The sequence below is a fragment of the Bactrocera tryoni genome, chromosome 5 (genome assembly GCF_016617805.1).
Source record: "Bactrocera tryoni isolate S06 chromosome 5, CSIRO_BtryS06_freeze2, whole genome shotgun sequence".
Lineage (NCBI taxonomy): Eukaryota > Metazoa > Arthropoda > Insecta > Diptera > Tephritidae > Bactrocera > Bactrocera tryoni.
In genome coordinates this window covers 10,734,789-10,755,109 of record NC_052503.1, presented here as the reverse complement: position 1 = coordinate 10,755,109, position 20,321 = coordinate 10,734,789, and the positions used below count along the sequence as shown (strand labels likewise).

General features: G+C 33.0%; 1 protein-coding gene and 1 long non-coding RNA gene across 4 annotated transcripts; both read right to left on the bottom strand.

The window, feature by feature from the left end:
• Positions 1 to 1,607: 1,607 nt before the first annotated feature.
• LOC120776818 (hippocampus abundant transcript 1 protein) lies at positions 1,608 to 20,315 on the bottom strand. 3 transcript variants are annotated; one of them, XM_040107837.1, is made up of 10 exons: positions 20,017 to 20,315; positions 19,547 to 19,946; positions 5,476 to 5,571; positions 5,058 to 5,390; positions 4,687 to 4,878; positions 4,342 to 4,550; positions 4,119 to 4,205; positions 3,936 to 4,033; positions 2,456 to 2,740; positions 1,608 to 2,389 (listed from the first exon to the last, which is right to left on the bottom strand). In XM_040107837.1, the coding sequence occupies exons 2-10, from the start codon at positions 19,625 to 19,627 to the stop codon at positions 2,292 to 2,294; spliced, it is 1,479 nt and encodes a 492-aa protein (XP_039963771.1). In that variant the 5' UTR covers positions 19,628 to 19,946; positions 20,017 to 20,315; the 3' UTR covers positions 1,608 to 2,291. The 3 variants fall into 3 exon arrangements, with proteins under 3 accessions (XP_039963771.1, XP_039963770.1, XP_039963769.1); XM_040107836.1 differs by having other exon boundaries at positions 19,547 to 20,315; XM_040107835.1 differs by lacking the exons at positions 19,547 to 19,946; positions 20,017 to 20,315 and adding an exon at positions 10,344 to 11,567.
• LOC120776819 lies at positions 12,024 to 15,351 on the bottom strand. The gene is made up of 2 exons (XR_005705464.1): positions 15,096 to 15,351; positions 12,024 to 12,087 (listed from the first exon to the last, which is right to left on the bottom strand). It is a non-coding gene; the product is annotated as an uncharacterized LOC120776819 (long non-coding RNA).
• Positions 20,316 to 20,321: the final 6 nt, after the last annotated feature.

The following is a 20,321-nucleotide window of genomic DNA, read 5'->3' as shown; positions in this document are numbered from 1 at the left end:
AAATTAAATTTGTTTAAGCCGCCAAATCATGTAATTTCTTAATGAAAAATAAATTCGAGTTTGTCTCCCACAATACACATATGATTCATCATTATTTATTTTTATAGTGTTATTCACAAACCTGTTGCTATTGTTGTAAAGACCGAAAACATTCCTGAAGTAATTTGGAGGAATGCTACGGCAGTCCATTGCCGAATAAAAATTCGGGTACGTTTCCGTTACGTAGACCCGACTGTCATGGGAACGAATTCGAATACCGCAACTACTATGCTATACTATACAGTGGTAGTTAGGTTTTGCAAGAAGATATTTTTGGGAAATATTTGCAAGGTTGGATAATTTCACATAACATTACAAAATAAACAGATATAGTGTCTAATAGGTTAGTATAGCAGATTAATTGAGATTTTAGGATCGAATACCGCTCTCATGTAGTTAAAAGTGCAATTATCGGATTGTAAACTGTATTTATAAGCATAAATACAAAATAAATTCACAATATTAAACATTAGATAGAGCATTTCTTTACAAAAGAAAATTAGTACATATTTAATAACCGGGTTGTAAGTTTTTTAAATAAAAATAGAAAAATAGAAAAATTTAAAAATTAAATTTTTAATTTTATTTCCAAATACCGTGGTGAAAAATAAATTTAATTTTCAATTTTTAGTTCCAAACATTTTATATTAAAAATTAGATTTTTAGCAATCGGAAGCAAAAATAAAAGATATTAAAAATTAAATTTGAAAAAATTTAAAAAGTTTTAATTTTTCTATTGTAACAAAAAAAATTTAGTAATTAAAAAAAATTAAAATTGAAATTGAAAGTTTCATTTATTTTGATTTTAAAATATTTTTATTAAAATGAAAAAAATTTTAAAATGAAAATAAAACATTTTAAATTAAGTTAAATTATTTAAAAAAATTACATTTTAAATTGTAAATTAAATTTTTTAATTTTAATTTTTTTAATTTAATTTTTTTTATTACAATAGAAAAATTAAACATTTTTTAAAATTTTTTAAATTTAAGTTTTATTTTTCTTTAATTTAAAAGTTTTTAATTAAAATTATTAAAAAAAACACATTTTTAAATTTAAAATTAAATTTTTAATTTTAATTTTTTTTTAATTTAATTTTTTTTATTACAATAGAAAAATTAAAAATCTTGAAAAATTTTAAATTTAATTTTTTTTTGATCTTAATTTTTATTTTTTTTTTTAATTTAAAGAGTTTTTAATTTAATTTTTTTATTTTAATTTTTAAGGTTTTCCATTTTCAATTCCGATTACTAAAAATCCAATTTTTACCTAAAATGTTTGGGATTAAAAATTTAAAAAGTATTTTAAATTACGATTTCCGGGATTACAAAATAAAAAAAAAACCGATTCTAATGTTAATTGATCTATTTTGAATGCATTAAATGCAACCCTGGTTAATAAGTTTTCAAAGACTTGGACTCTAGGATCGAAACTAAGCTATAGACTACTGTAGTCGTATATTTTTTTTATTATTAGTCTTAAGGCGTAACATAAACAAAAATTAAAAGAAATATACAAAATATGTAGTTAGTCGTGAAAACCAGCCCCACATCAACAACAATAACAAGTTTTAAGATATGCAATCTGCTTAACGCACTCGTTCTCTTTGTTTTTATTATATTCCAGTACAACGCTAAGTTTAAGGTTTCACAAAAATATTTCAACTCTCATTATTAAAGTGTACATTTGAACTTAGTGGAGTAGCCACCTAAAGTGAAAAAAATAACTAAAACAGATTGCCATTTATGCGAACATATATGCATACTGTTGCTAATTATGTAACTAAATAATTATAGCACAACATCGTATGTGGGGACGTTGGGACAATTGCGTATTTTACAAATTTATTAATCAAAAATTGGGTTTTAAAAATAAAACCATAAACAAAGCTCAGAGCTCTTCTTTCTTTTAATATTCTACAATTGTTTTTGTGATTTTTTTGTTTGTTTGTTTGTTTCTTTTATATACAGCACATACATACATACAGAACGAACATGCATACATGCATTAAAAATACATTTGCTCTTTTTAAATTAAAGTTAAAATTATAAATAACTTCAGTATAGGAATTCATTTTGTAATTAGCTTAAAATTTAGCATCTACAAAATAAAAAAAGTCAGCACTTATTTAAGGTTTTTTTAGATCTTTTTTTTTTCTTTTTATCCTTTCCTCTGCTTAGCATTTCACAAATTCTTCGAAAAATACGAAAACAAATATGTCCTTTTTATATTTGGTTTTAATTTACTAAAAGCTACAATTGTGCCATTGAGTCGGATCGCATTAGGGGTGCTAGTGGACTCGTCGACTTGTTGCCGCACTCGATTTCATACTGCACATCCACGGAGGCACCTGCGAATGCAACAATAAATGCAATGTGAATATGTATAATTGTTGATGTTTTTTTGTAATATTTACGCTTCTTTTCACTCGAAGTTCGATTCACATTGATATCATTGTGTTTGTCTGGAATGTAGATTGCAACCAAAATCGCCAGTATTACCATAAGTGCGCCAATAGCGAATGGTGGACCTGGTATCAATTCTGTGTATTTATTACTGTCATTTTGTACTGGGTCATCAGGTTTTCCCAACATGTCATCGTTCAAGTCCACATTGAATAAGTAGAAAATTACACCAAATAAAGCCGGTCCCAAACCATTGCAGAGACCACGCATGCCAGTTACCATTCCTTGAACGGCACCTGTAAAGAAGATATATATTAAATGTATATTTCAAGATTTTTCTAATGCTTGATTAAGGAAGTTCTATTGTGTTTAATATAAGTTGTCGCATAAATAGAGAATTTATGACTAATTTTGAGTACTAACTCTCCAGAGTTAAACAAATATTTTTTTAATAGGAAATAAAACCTTTTTGCAAGATCTAAAACTCATTTGTACCGCAAATCTCCGCTAGAGTACACCTTAGTGCAAAAATCGGATATAATACCAATTTTCAACAATTTTTATACAATTATCAGAGCCCGAGGCAATGCTGAAATCTCCAGACAAATTTTTCAGTTAGTACCACTATAGTAGTATATCCATATGTACATATATGTATGAATATTACTATTAACTTCTATGTAATTTGTTTTTAAGTTATTCAAATCAAACTGCTCGTTAGTTTTTGAAACTAGTTGTAGTGATATCAAACATTGTTAAATGTTAAAAATGTTTGTATTAAAAAAAAAAAGAAAAAAATGGCCACTATAGCAGAAAGGTAGGCAGGCAGCTATTGTGGCTGTCTGCTGACGCACCTAGACCTTTAAGAGGCTCACTCTGTTGTCTGTTGTAAATTAATCAGAATTCATCATCTGCCAATTAGGACTCCTTCTACGTTTGTCTGATTATTGTTGAGCAAGTTAAAGATTGACCCCACCGAGTCTCAGCTATATTTATGTAGGGTGGTGACAGTTACTAGGAACATCAATATGTCTTGGAACCTATTTTGTAAAAACACTGCTTGTCAGAATAAGTATGCTTTCTTTAATTAATTTTGCTAAAAAAAAACATCACCTTCCACTCGATTATAAGGTTTGAACCCACCCACATAGATGCTTATCCCTCTCTGATTTCCCCACTCTTCCCTGGAAGGGAAGGCAATATTTAGCATATAGCTGTCATACAAACGATCAAAATAAAGTTCTTGAATGGAAAAAAATATTATTTGACGAGATATCTTCATAGAATTCGGCATGGATTATGTATAGTCCAAGCAATATTACATGTAAAAGGTATTATAGCTTCAATGCAACCGAAAGTAACGTTATTTTTGTTTCTGATTTTTATTATCACAACAATAACAACATTAGTAAGCTTTCAATTATCAAAATACCTGACATCCGCCATTTAATTTAAATTAAAATCATAAATTGCTTGAGATAAAGTACTCACCTTGTCTGTCGGGGTGCGAATGAATTGAAACAAAGGCGCTTATCGCTGGATAAGTTATCGAACCGAGTGCGGCCAAAATGCCAGCAGCCCACATCATCCTGTAATCAAACACAACAAAAATTAATAATTTGAAAGTAAACACACACACACACACACACAAACACAATTTCATTAGCAACTCACCAAGACTTACTGCCAAGTCCATACCAAAATAATTGTAACATTTCTAGTACTAAACCTAAAATAATAGTATTTTTTGCACCAAATACCCTGTAACAACAAAGAAACCATGAAGATATTAGAGGGCTTTGCTTACATAAACGATGAAGCACAAACAAAGTGGGCAAATTCAAATTTTACATATTATGGCAGCAAAATGCAGAATGCAAGTCATGCTCATACTCACCGCATTAGATAACCCAAAGTCACCTGCACGGATATGCTTAGCGTACCAACAACAGCAATGAAAACGGCCACTTCCATTGAATTGAAGCCCATTTTCAATTTCAAATAAACAAATATGCACGAGTATTGCCCCGCCTCAGGCAGATATGACAAAAGCACAGCGACACATTGCATTAGTATGGTCTGATCGGAGCCTACCTTCCGCAGCGCCTATTCATTATACAAATTACACCAAATTAAAGTCATTTAATATACATCTTCCACATACTCATACATATGCACACATATGTATGTATATACACGAATGCTAGCATATATTTGCGGCTAATACGCATTTGCTACTCACGGAAAAGGGATCAGCCTGCTCCCAGCTAATGGGCGCACCCCAAGATGAAGGACGTATTTTTTCTGGCAAGCTTTCGGGCACGGCCACCAATATGAAGAAAACATCTAGCACCGCAATGGCGGTGGCCAGCGCAGCCACTAATGTATCGCCGTAGGTCTCCATTAGTAAAGCGCCGAGTGCGGGTGAAATTACCTAAAAAGAAGTGTACAAAGTGGTATATAATAGATGGTATTTATTTCATTTATTCTGCTTTTTTTAGCTTTAGCTTTAATTAAGTTTGCCACTTGTCACACACATTTCTAAGGTATTCATCAGCACAATTAACATATGCATACACAAGCATACATGCATGAACATGGTTGTACACATACCAGACTGGCGGCGAATGTAGCTGAAACTAAGCCGTACGCACGCGAACGCTCCTCAACGGTAGTGACATCAGCCACATAAGCGAACACCACGGAAAATGTAACTGCCAGCGCACCACTAATCGAGATCATTGCGAAGAACCACCACGAATTGATGGCCATCAGCGGTATTGGTGCGCACGTAAAGAATACTGTGATGAGTAGGAAAAATTTACGCCCCCAAATGTCCGAGAGTGCGCCCACAAGCGGTGCACTCAGAAAGGACAGTATGCCTTTAATGCCCATAACTAGTCCGTTCATGAGGAACGTGTGATCGGGAAATGTTTGATTCAGGGTCTAAAAACAAGAAAGAAAGTAACGGGTGATTAGGGTGAGAAAGCAGATAATGTGCTATAAGAAGGCATTTACATTTCATACGTACCGATATTACTGGCATTGTTAAAAGACCCCAGGCGAAGAATTCTAAAAATATTACGATCAAGGCGTGGTAGACGCTAGGCTCGCCAATGCCGGAACTCTGCAATAAATAACAAATGCAAGTATTAAGTATTTATCTAGATGTATTTTGGTAATAAATTATGGTTAAATATAAAGCGAGCAATAAAAATTGTTTAAGGGGTTACATGGGTTTCAAACGGGTCGAAATTTTTTTCTTATTAAAATCTACCTCTAGAATATTGTCCTTAATTTTCAAGTAATAGTTTCGAAGATACAGCCTTGAGAATTTGTGCGCACGAGGCTAGCTAGGCTAAGTGCGTCGTTTTTAAGCTCGTTTTTCTTGAAACTGTGTTTTTGAAGTCGGTTGGCAAGATTTATCGAGAATTGCTGAACCGATCTTCATGAAATTTTACACAGGTCTTTGCGATACAATTCTTAAAGACTTGGACGAAGGATTTTTATCCTTCCGAGTTTAAAATATTTTTTTCAAAAATTTCAGAATTTCTTTTTTAATAGTATACAAGTATGTTTGTAACAATAAAAAAATTCTAATAAAATATTTAATCTTTTATATGAGAAAAAAATTGTTGAATGGCTAGCCCGAGAAAACCCATGTAACCTCTTAAGGAAAGCAGAGAGAAAACTCCGTTCCCACGACAGTCGGTTCTACGTAACCAGAATGAACCCGGGTTATTTATACGGCCAAGGACTGTGAACTAGGCATAACTCTACACACAACACTAACAACAACGGGCATAACTAAATGTACTCAGCTCAGCTTATTATTTATAATATATACTTTTTAGGATCTTGGACGTTAATTTTTGGGTGTTAAAAACATCGGGACAAACTTAATAATATAATTTAATATAATATATAATATTAAATATATTCGATATAATTTCATCGAAACACGTCCATTTTTTTCGTTTTCATACATCCACGCTAACTCTACGTATTAAAGCTTGCGTAATTATTGTTCGATACGGCACCGCTATATCTCTTCCATGGCAGCCATTTCGCGTCACTGGATTAGAGCCGGTGTTTTTATATTAAGAACGCTTCTTTGGCAACTTTTCAACTATCTGTGTAAATTTCTTATTATTACTAATGATGGATATTACTCTGAACTCTTAAGTGAACTTATATTTCTTTTTGTTGGACATGCATAGAAATGCTTTTGTTTTCACCAAAAAAACAACATAATTCATACTAACATTAATAAAATAGATAATGAGCTAGAAAAATAAAAGTTTAGCTACACAGCTTTCCGACTTTTTCGGCTACTGAACTGACCTTCTCTCACTTTATTTATTCAGGTGCGGTAAGCTTACTTATCTCAACAAATACAAATATACATATATAGATATGCGCTAACCAAAAAAAATAATAATTTGTAGGAGGACACCATTTTATTGCTATCTAAATAAAAAACTCGAAATATAAATAAAATTCAATCAAAAATTCCCACATATTCCGACATTAGCGCCATCTAGCGAGAAACCCAGTTTCAGTATTTCTTCAGACAAGAAAAGACAACGACTATCTCATATACATATCTATATTCAAACATAAATTACTTTTACAACTATTCCAAAAACTGTAGGCCTCACAAACATACATACTTTCATACAAAACATTACCTCAGAGAAAACATACCTGTCAAGTGCTGGTATCTTCATAGTATATTTACGAACGTCATACATATGTACTCATACTTAAGAATGTGACGCATAATCTCAGTATAACATATGGTGTGTATAAAGAGTAGCGATTTCATGAAATTATTCAAACAACAATAAACAAACCCGAGAGAGAAAATATTTACCAAAGTAATGATGTTTTTGAAACAGATTTCCATTTACAATACTATGTATATTATTTATTTACCTTTTTCTATACATATGTATGTGATTATAAATGGCCGTCTGTGGACAGGAGTGGATAAATATCAGAGGTTCAGAGGTGCTTAAAAATGTACACTACTACGTGGAAAATCTTGCAAAATTAGAACTCTAGATTACGGCTTAAGTTAAACAGATCTTACTTCCCTAAAATTTATATAGCGTACTTATATTTTTATACCCTGAACAGAGTAATACATATGTAGGCGAAAACGTCGGAGCGGAGATATATGCGAAGTAGTCTTTCAGTTTTTGAGATATCGATTTGAAATCTTCTATATGTCTTTTTCTACACAAAGAGGCTGCTTATTTGTTTGAACTGACGATATTGAACCACTAAAGCAAACGTGTCAAACAAACTTATTAATCAAACTCAAGATGAAGATATTTTTATACCCTTTTGTGCTATAAGAAATGCTGCTGTAAAGGGTGTTAATGCTTCGGTAGTCGAAGTTAGTGTTTTTCCTTTTTTCTACTTATACTTATTTTCGAAACATAATATTATTTCAACGATTTCTTTTGAAAAATGACTCAGCTCCATATAAAAATACATTTAGCATGACATTTCCTTTGAAAATGAATCAGTTATTTACTTTATTTTCATATTTTAAATTATGCAAACATTTTGCTGACATTATGAAGAGCACAAATCGTGCATGCGAAGATATCATAGTCAAATATAAGTACATAAGTATATTTTCTCTAAAAATAGCCATATTTTGCATTTCAAACTAAGTTAGAGAAAAATCGATTTCAGAACTATTTCCAAATTACTTGTATATAAGTAAATATGTAACTGTATATTAAACTATTTGAAGTATATTATACTTAGTGCATAAAATATATAAACATAGTAAAATAACGTAACATACATAAGTGCCCAGACATCCACTCTTTATTTGAGAAGCTTATCTTATCTGAACACTGATCATTGTAATGCCTCATTATAACGGCGATCATATTTAATCAGTTATACAAGAAGGAAATATAATTTTTTATTCGTCTCATTATATGTATACTCGCATGCCCATATATGATCAAAAAGCCAAATATTTATTTCATAAAAAAACGATAACGATAAACCTAACCGATAACATGTAATCGAGGAATTAAATGAAAAGTTATCGAATTGTATCGAACATTTATTTTCTTTTATTTATTATTAACCGATTGTTTATATTATTCAAACGCGACGCCCAATAAAGTGAGGTACAAACATACATATGTATGTATGTATATGCCACCTAGAATTGTCAACTCGACAGAATTCCTCCAAATTTATATTATTTTGGAAAGTTTTGTGCCGCTACAACAACAAAGAGAGTCCCTTCTTTCATCATTCAAATAACGGTGTTGTTAAAAAGCATTAAAATTGTGAAAACTTCATAAAGTTAGACTCGATGATGGAAATGATACTTTAAGTTTATCAATCACACAGTTGGTGTGACCTAATTATGTGGTAAGTGGTATAGTTTAAAATCTAAACACCCCATATTGTACTCACAGGAACTCTTTCTGAAATTTGCCAAAGCGTAATTTTTTTATATTGACATCGCTGTTTAGCCTTTGCCCTCATTTAACGAGTATCTAACTGATCCTCGTATGTCTGTCAGAGACCAGAACAAGTAATATTTCGAAGGTGGCAAGTTTGAGGAATTTGGCTTTGGAGGGACATCAAACTTGTATGAGGTCTTGCATAATACTGGTGGAACACTACACATTTGCTATTGATAAATTATGGCCTCTTTGGTTTGAGTGAATCACTAATTTTGTCTAGTTGATAGCAACAGACTTCAGAATTAAACGTGATATTATCCGACAAAAGCTCAAAATAAACGATCTATTACTATTGGTTGCTATCGGCTTTCAAAGTGGTTTGAGCTGTTTCCTCGTTTTTAAACCATGATCTCTTGCGCTTTAAATTCTTGTAAACAACGCATTTACGTGTCTAATAACAATGCGGTACAAAAATGGATCACTTCTTTGACGTTTGGTAAGCAAAGTTTTGGATGCTAGTTTCGTTATCTAAGAACATGAGGAACCCACATGTCAAGCTTCGAAAATAATTCTTGTGAACGGTTGCGTTCGACAAATTAATTCTTTCAGCAATCTCTCAAGGTTTTTTTCGATGATTTGCTTGGACCAACGACTTTATTTTATCCACAAAAACTACAAGAGTCCTTCGAGGACGTGGTGCATCCTCAAGATCGAAATTGCCGAAACGAAATTTTGCAAACCAATTTTATTATTGGCGTTCGGTAAACACATTGTAAACACATGCATTTTTACCCTTTTGAGAGTAAAACAGTAAAATGTTCCGAAAATGCTGTTTTCAAGCTTCCATCTCTGGTAGGGCACCAAATAAAAACTAGTCCCCAATATTTAAGAACATTTTCTACAAACAAGCCTCACTACTTACATATGTATATCAGCTGTTCATATGTATAAAGGCAAAGAGGTTAAGTGCGAAGTTGACTGTAAGAAATTCAATAAGAACTGCTGTTGTCACGATACAAAATTACTTAGCGCCGTTTTCTCAATGTCTGGCTAGCAGTTATCTGTCAATTAAGTTCTGGTTAACTGAACCAAGACACCTTCTTTCGGTAAAGAACCTGGCTGTTGACCAGACATTGAGAATACAGCCTTTAGTGAACGACTCAATTTAGACTTTATATGAAATTTGAAATTCTATGATTGGAATCAAGATAACAAGTTTCTAAGATCGCACAAAATATGGCATCGACACTTCTGAAAAATCTTCGTAAGGTGTATTTAAGAATTTTAGCTGAAACTAAATAAAAAATAAAAAAAAAATCGAAGTTCAAACATTTTTCGACCAAAGAATATATACAAAGTGCACATTTTTCACCTCCAAATGCTTTTCTTTGGCATTTTACCCAACGCCACACATAAATAGTGATCAGTGATCCACATTCTACAATCTCACCTTAAAATGCAAGCAGAGCCAACGGGTCCAATTCACCCAGCGCCATTGCGTTTTTACCGTCACCACCGGCGGAAGTGGCATATCATTGCCGCTCGTTACATATGCCAGTGTTGCAGTTGGGTCACTAGCAGCGCTCGCCGAAGCCGATTGATTTTGACTTAAATTAGCTAATTGATTTTGTAGTAGTGCACGTTTGGTCAGCATTATCTTAGCGTCTGGACTAGCGGTGCAAATATTGTCTGTGTCTAAATCAGTGATAGTTGTTGTTGTAGTTGTTGCTATGGAAAACGATATATTGTCCTCGGATATGGAAGTTGCATTGTTTGACTCTATTAAAAATTTTTGTTGTTGTTGTTGTTGTGCAGTAACAGCCGCCGAAGCGACGATCATTTGTAACTGTGCTTGTGTCGCTGGCAGAGCAAGCACGGCATTTTTCTTCATTAAATTAAAAGCAGAAGCATCCATCACGACATTAGCGACATCTGCCGTTGTGGGCGTCGATGAAGTGGTGTGCGAGGCAGTGGATGTCTTTGAACCACTATTATCCTCCGTGTCGGCTCTGGCGAAAATCGCTGGCGTATTCTTAGTGCGTTCTTGTTGTTGTTGCGCGTGGGGTTGTTGTTGCTCAATAACAGTGGTTGTTTGTTCGTCGGCAAGATTGCTGGTCGTTAATGGATTAAGCGTATTAATTGTAACAACGGCTATAAATTCATTCTTGTTGAGATCACTTGCTACATTCGCATTGGCATCCCTCGGTATATTACTGATACTGTAGGTGCTGCTGTTGCTGCGACTGCTACTGCTACTGCGACTGTGACTGCTGCTGCGGCTTTTGCTTCTGCTGCGGCCAACGTTGCTATTTTTGCGCTCGCCATTGTTATACAACGGTCGTATTGTTGTGGTGGCGACATTTAGTGGCGGGGCGGTGGCCACATCATCGACCAGCTGGTCCGTAATGGTGGCCTCATCCTCACTTTCGTCAATTTCAAAACTGGTCGTATCGGCCTCTGTGATCTCACAGCTGGAGACTGGATCGTCTGTGTTGGAAGTTTCGGCGACATCATGAGACGCTGTGACATCAATGCTCATGACGGCGCAAAGTTTTTCAACTTACTTGTGTGGCAAATGTTAAACATTTGCAAGTAATCGATAATTTTTGTTCGATAACTTTTTCGATTATATTTTTCTTTGGTATCGATATTTTCGATAATTTTTTTCCGGTTATATTAAATTTTTAATTCTATTTATCAATATATTTTTTATCGATTTTTTCGACAACTAATTTATTGTATTAACAATTTTTTCGATAAATTACTTTGCTCTCGTTTTTTTTAAGCAGTAGTAGTTGTCGTGGTTGTGTTGTTGTAGGTGATGTGTATGTTTTGTTGTATTGATAAAGCTGTTGTACTTAATGTTTGTTCAATGCTCACACCATTAAGGCATTTGGAATTCACAATCTAATTGCACACAATTTCGCTTGGCGTATCACACTCTTTCTAACGGGCTATGCTTCTTCTATTCTTATTCTTCTTCTTCTTATTCACTCAATTATGCGCTCGATTTGACTAAATATTTGCGGTTAATTTGCTTTGGTTTTTGCATTTATAATCACAGCATGATTCCTTCAGCAGACATGGGCACATATGCATGTATGTATGTATGTATGTATGTGTGTAGGTATTTATAAGCGATCACTATGGTTCTAATGATAAACATTTAATTGTTCGCCGTATTTAATTAAGCACTTTTGATTGGAATTATAAACTTTTATTGAGCACTCATTCATATAACAATACCGATACACAAACACACGCACATAAGCATATATATGTATGTATGTGTATATGTGCGCTTCGTTATATGAATGCGTCAGTGCACTAAGTGTGGGAGTGGGAGGAGTGAGAGCAAGGGCAGCACACAATTGATATAATTAGTATTATATGTATATTTTTAAATGAAGCGTTCGAAACGTGTTTTCACCAATTCACTTCATTGACTGCACGCGCGTAACAAAGCATCGTTTCACTGCCGCCGTGAACCGTTTGAAACTGCAATCAGTCAGATTCGCGGCCAGCTCTGTGCCTCGCTGTTTTATCATACAGATGGTGTTAGTTTTTGACTTGTTTACAACTGTTATCTTCGGAGTTGTCTGTTTACGCACCGGCCTGTCAGCGGATCTGTCAGCCGACAGCGTTTTCACATGTTGTTGATCTCTCTTTCGAGACTTTTGCAAACTTAATAAACGTTTGTTACATTTCAATGAGCGCAATTGCTGCTGAGAATGAACAAATCGGCGAAATCTCAAGACACTTTTGCTTTGATTATTAGTTTTACTTTGAATATTTCACCTAACAATGCGCTTGTTTTTCGTTTATTTTTCTATTTTTTAATTGTCAAATTTCACAAGAAATTTTCATGCACTTTTGATTTGTGTAGAAAAAACGCTTATGTGTTTTCCCGTATTGTTTGCTATTTCTATATTTTATTGTAAAAATAAGAGAATAATAACAATGAAGTTATGTCAAAAACTGTATATGGGCTGCCAGATATATTGGTTATTTCTCCAGTGTTGTGATGTGACGAAAATAGTTGTTATTTGGCTGTATAGGGTGGTTCCTCATGTCAAGCGGAAGCGTTAAAAGGTGAATTGTTAAAAACAAAAACAAAAAAAAAACAAAACACAATAAATTCAGTTTCAGAGCTCAGGTTTGCCATACAAAGACATGATTTTGACCGGTGAGTTTGAAGGGCTATAGTGATCCGATCTGAGCAGATTCTTCATTTTATAGGGTTGCCTTGGACAAACATTTATGCCATACTTCGTGAAGATTTCTTGTCAAATTAAAAAGTTTTTCATACAAGACCTTGAGCTTGATCGGTGAGTTTGTATGGCAGCTGTATGTTATAGTAGTCCGATCTGAACAATTTTTTAGGAAATTGTAGCGTTGCCTTGAACGTCTATGCCAAAGTTCGTGAAGAATTTTTGCCAAATAAAAAAGATGCCACCATACCTGGTTGGTTTTTGAAACTAAGATCTCAAGAGTATGTAAGTGCGCTGCGGGAAGCCTTACCTAGAAGATTTTCGAATGCTACTTCATTGGATATAGCTGAGATAATCAATTTTTTGGAAATTTTGAAAATTATATTTACTTTTGTTCCGAAAGATTTTTTGTATAAGACTGTTTCCCTGACAGAAATCTGGCAATTGAAATAAAGCTCCATTGTCTGGAGCATTATTATATAATATTTCGGGAAAAAAACATAAAAGTGAGGTTATGGTTGGTCGTTCTGAAGGAAGTACCACTAACGTAAAGGACGTAACAGAATCTAGATGTGCCACATATGTTCATATATTACACTTTTAGAGAGTACATCGTTGAAACCGCCAGCAAAGCGCAGCCTTAGCAGCCCCTACATTAGCTAACCATAGACGCTTAATTAGATAGACAAACATAGTTTTACTTGGCAATTATTTTTTCGCGTACTTTATCATTATTGACTTTTTCCATTACAACTAAGGCAGTAAAAGTTGGAAATAGCTGACGGAAAGCAAACAGAAATTTGCATTTACTAGATAACTAATAGATAGCAATGTAGTTCATATTTTTAATTTTTTTATTTCTATTTATAAGTCAAAGTATGTATGTTTGTATGTAGCTGCAAACTTTTAACTTTTATTATTTATTATTACACAATTTTTGTTAACTTATGTGTAAACAGTGCGAATTACATATTGAACGCCAGTGTTGGCAATAAATTACGTATACGCCGTGTTGCACCGCTTTTGAGTAGCTGCGCTAGGAGGCGTGATGTCACATTCGCACAAGCAAATGTTTGCGTTCAAAACGCACACATATAAATGTACATTCATGTGTTTATATGCAAATTTTCAATTATTTTTTTGTACTTTTTGTCATATAATAGGCATAATAAAGTACATGCTGAATACATGGTATACATACATATGTATGTATTTGTATGTATATGCTATTATGTATAGGCTTGCGTGTGCAACTGTTTCGAGTGTCATGACAGCTGACTTTCTGTAACTCGCTTATTGGCTTGTTGCAAACTCAAACTCATTCTGTTTATGCATAAAAAATTCCTTTGTTTGGGCATTCTCGAATTACAGCATGGAGAAAATATACAAAAGCAAAAAAGTCAGAACGGACAAACCCAGTTGACACTAGCGAAAAATTAGCAAAGTCAACGCACAAAAGAGATGCAACAACAAAATTGTCGCATAGCTGACAAACATGTACATATGTATGTAAGCATATATGCAAGTATGTTAGTATGTTTAGGCATATGAGCGTGCACATATGCTAAGTATTGCATGGAATTTTACAGCACTAATCAGCAAGAGAACATGTTGTATGAAGATGACATTTTTTTCCTGCTTCTGTAATTTGCTTTATTACTTTATTGCCACTTCATTGCTTTATAATAGCAGGGCCTTAGAAAATCGATAGGACACTTCGTTCTGTGAACTTTCCGTTATGGTGCATACATATGTATATATGTACATACATATGTATGCGCGTATGTACATTAGCATTAAATAACACTTTCATTTTTGGTGTTTGGAAAACTGGACATTAACTCGCTTTGATTTATTCACACATATGTATATATGTATGTATGTCTACTCATATTACAGTTATAAATAAACACTTTTCATTAAGGTTTCGCCATTAAATATTGATTGATGACACGTTTCGAACACTTCTTTATAATTATTTGTTGTATCACATTTGTTGTTTTGCTGTTCTCTAGTGACATTGAGGCAAACTTGCACTACAACAAAATTTCTGCGTTTAACAGTTTATGTTTTGCATTAAATTGAGGCAAAATATTATTGACATTGCACAATTAATTTAAAAATGTTTTAGTTGGTTTGCACTATTTTCTTTACAATTTGTAGAAATTGTAGAATTTTTTAGTAATAACTAAAATAAAAATGTATATAAAAGGAAGCCGAGTTTTCACGACCGTTCGCGTATGCACACGTTTCATTTTGCACACAAACGAGTGGGAAAAACGTATGAACGGCGAAACTTTTGCTTTCCACCGAGCTTTCGATGTTCTTTTGTATATATAATTGCCAAAAGTTTGCTGCATTGGCCCAGGGCCAAATTTGCGGGCAAAGAATGCAACGAAATTTTTGAGAATCGTGTATCTAAGCGATGCATAGTAAGCATATTTAATAATATATAACAAAGATATACACACATATTTATAAATGAATGTATGAATGTATATACACAAATTAAAAAAAAAATTAAGGAAATATTTTTTTTTTAATAATTAAAGTTGCACATAATACACATAAACAAATTTAATGTAAAGAAATCAAATTATACAGCTTAAAAAATAAAAATTGAAATAGAATAAAAACAGATTAATTTTTTAATAATGAAATGCCGAAAACCCTTCTCAAAGAAAATAGTTTTCATATAAGAACTTGATTTTGATCGATTGGTTTCTATGGGAGCTACATACATACATATATGCTATAATGGTTCGAACAGAAGAATTTCTGCGGATGTTCTACTATTGACCCTGGCAATAATTCGTGGCGAATTTCGTGATGATATATTTGCAAATAAGAAACTTTTTCATACAAGAACTCAATTCTGATCGTTCAAACAAACGGACGGACGGCTCGACACGCTGATCATTTACATATGTATGCATGAATATTTTGTATATGGTCTCTTACGTTTCTCTCTTAGTGACAAACTTATAATATCATGTTCAGAGTATAAAAGTATTGCCTACATTTAGGCGCAGACACATATTTATAAATATTACATATTTCAGTACAATTTCTTATCTTTTACGCTAATCAATGGTAATAAGTGTCTAAAATTGAAACTACAAAATATTCACATTTCAATAAATGCAGCATAAATTCCGACTGGCTCATTTGGAAAGCTCTGGACGCATTGTATGCTCATTTGATTGCGTGCTTACCAACAACATTTTACTTTCATTCTCAATAACAACAAAAATCACAACAACTACGAACGTTACATTCGGAAGTTTTCCAAAAAGACAGTAGCTTCTATAGCTGATGTATAATATTGTATGTATGTACATATGTATATTTTTCACAAGTTTGTTATCAACAAGAAAGAAAAAGCTCTTTTCCTAAAACACTATAGTGTAAATTTAAGAGGAAAAATGGGAAATGAGCGGATATGAACCAAAACATAGAGAGAGAGAGAGCGCGCGCATACGAGATTCAGAGAAGAGCAACAAGCTTTATGCAATCACGTGGTATACCAATACGATTTCATTCACATTTGCAGCTTTTCTTATTCGCCCACAGTCTGTTCTGGGAAACCAATCTTCTCTCAAATGATGCAATAAAAACATGGGAGAACTGAAACTTTTTATTTATGATTTCAAGTGCGTGGAATGTGCATTCGCTGTATTTTTGCAGTATTTATGTACAACTACAACTATGTGTATGGAATAAGCTTGAAATGCAATCTTAAAGTGTATACATATGTACATATGTATGTAACTAAATATATACAAATGTATGTACATATGTACATATATGTATGTGTACAGCATTTCCTACTCATTGCAATATTTCATTGGATTTGGGCTACATATACATACATACATATTTATATTATTATAATTTTTACTTTGTGAAATATTCGTGTAGATTCCCGAAGTAATGGAACATGCTTTACAAAGGAAAACTTTCTTTTCAAACGAATTGCAAACAATTCGTGACATTTGCCTGATTTTATTTATTTTTTTTTTTGAAATTGAAATAGTCTGACAATTGGTCAGTAATTCGAAAATAAAATTAAATTCTCCAGAATTGATGACTGAGTAATTATATTAATAGACATCTAGTCACAAAATACATTTTCAAGTGAAACCACGATAAAAGTTTTTGTTGTAGCGCTTATCCAGACCGTTTGGGTGGCAAGCCGATAAAAGCGTAGCTCAACGAGGCTATAATAAATGCATATGACATAATTCGACCACGCTTGCTTAGATTATGCGCACAGTGCATTAGCGACAAATAGTATAAGTATGTATGTACATATATGCATACAGTGTAAGTTTGGCGACCACTGATTTAGAGAATATAAAATTGTGGCGTTGTGCGAGCTCTCTTGTTGTTGTAACGGCTAACTAATCACCATTTTGGTGGTAAGGTTCGGGGAAGTTGTCATCGATGTTATCCAACGGTAGGCCCATGAAAGGCGCTGTTTTGACGGAATCGGACCATGAGGAGAAGGGTGTCAGATGAGTAGGGTTAGCTAGGTATGCTAAGAAGTGGTTAAAGTCATTCAGGGACTCGTCGCATGCTGAACATTTGGTATTTGGTATGTCGGGGTCGATTCCGGATAAGTAAGAGTTTAACCTACTACAGTATCCAGAACAAAGCTGTGGTGCGAGCTGTATTTCTAAATTGTAAATCTCAAAGTATGTACTCAATATAAATTTTAAAACAATATTTTTTCAAATATATAAAGATTACTTCGACATAATATTTTTTATTTTCTACTCCGGTTTTTGGGAATATTTTTTTAATCCGATATTTGGAATTAAAATTTATTTTTATTTACAAACCCAAAGAAGTATTTCATTCAAATGTTAATTCCACTATTTGCAGCCCTGATCTTTGTTGTTCTTTAGACCATAAAATATTTCATTTTGAATTGTTTTATAATTATCACGTACACTTGTCTATGTAGTGTGTGTTGCTAATTTTTTTTGACATACACGTTGGCGAACATTCAATTCGCTCGGCCGTAAGTACAATAAATACAACGTCGTTTTTATTATTTCTGAATGGGAAAATCAATGTACATATGTATATAATATTATTTGCAATATGTGTATGTACATATATGTACATATGTTCATTTGATAAACAATAAAATATCAAAAAAGTTTTTCTGTTATGCATAAACAATGTGACAATGAATCAATAAAACAAATATTTTTAAATTGCTCGAAGTGATTTCTAACTTTTAGTAATCTTAGGTACATTCACACATACATATGTACATAGAGTGGAACGATATATACGATAACCAGCCGATAATTAATAAAATGTTATCATATAAATTTCAAGTTGTGCGTCGGATATATTTTGGAATGGCCCAAAAATATAAGCACATGACGTGTCCAATTAGCTGTCGTCGCAGTAAATACAGTGGACTCACACAAAAGATAACTATAACATAAGTATGTACATACATTCACATACATATGTACACACAGTAATGTTGAAGAAATTGAGTACAACTATTTGTGTACAAATTTTAGTCAATATAAAAAAAACAAGACAACAAATACAAACTTAGCTAATATAACAGGTGTGTTCTCTCAGAAAATTGTTGTAAAATAACGGTATACATTGAAATACTGCATCATTATTTAAACTAATTTGAATGTATGTTTAAGTATTTATGTACGTATGTACATGTGTACAAGGTTTGCATGTCCAAACAAATGCTCATGTATTAATGCATATATGATGGACGCAAACATATGTATGTATGTACATAAATAAATAAATGTCTACTTCAGTTATTCAACTGCTTTGAACCGGCTATTTTTAGTACGACAATCAAATTAAGCCTTATAAAAATGTTTTATCCTAAAGTAGCTTGCGATAATCAAGAGCCGAGGTACAAGCAATTTAAACCAGGCGAAACCACATCAAAAGCAGGCAGCAATTTAGTGGATTTCTAAAAGAGAACAAACCTAGGAAAAAAATTAATAAAATAAGCACATGAGTGGCTCTTTAAAAATGTGCATAAATACGTTGTACATTTGTTTGTAGGTACGAGTCATACGAGGTTATATGCATATGTATGTACAGACACAAAAAACATTAAATTGAGGCGACATCAGCACCGCCCAGCTCTAATACTCAAATATGTGTGCTCAAAACAATTCATGTGGGTGGAATTAGCGGGTTGCTGACTGGGAGCAGTTTATTCATGGTGGCAAACGTATTATTTTAAATAATTGTAGCATATAAGTCCTATACTCCGCAAAAGCTATTTAGATAGCGATATCGTGCACTTGGTGTGAATCATCAGCAATTACCATTATCACGTATTGAAATATTATCTTGGGAACATGATTTGGGGAAAAACGTGTACAAGAAATATAACTAATTTAAAATATCGTATATATATTTTTATTTTACTTACGGTAATGACTACGTCCTTTATGGCATTCCGATTACGTATCACCATGCCACCAAGTGGTTTTTTAATATAAATCTTAGGCATTTTGTCGATTTAGCCACAGATTATAGCAGTTTCAATATTTTATTTATTTATTTATTTGTTTCCTGAAGAAAATTATGATACTATGTATCCAACATGGAGGAAAGCAAATGTCTTTATAAAATTATTTTCTTAGATGTTAAATTTTCGCCAGCTGCACCAATATTGCCGCTTTGTTCGTTTGCACTAATTTTAGGAAAAATCCTTTCGAAACGGTTCTGCCTCTGGGACACTATTTGCACCAATTGAATTTTAATGGAAACAGATTTATGTAAACACAGTGGGCACAGATCCACATATCGCGGCGCGAGCACGAGAGCCCCTAATACAAATGAAAACAATTAGTTCGTTATCAGCCTTTATTAGATTATAGGATTCAGCAATTTGCTAACCTATCGAATGGCCGCGGTACAATTCCTTAACGAATGCAATAAATAACACATCGCCTTGAAGTCAGAGCAAGAACTATTGTTACGTTAATTTTTTTCACGCCAACGAAATTGCAAGCAAATCACAGTTAATTTATGATGTTTTACATATTTTGCCTTTACGAAAGAACTATAGACACAATTATAATCCGTTACGATAATAATTTCTACCTCAGTTGCAAATATTTATTATTATTTCCTTAAGTATTTGTTTAAAATGAAATTGTCGAGACGGGATAAAAGAAAAACACACTCAGAACAAAAATCCA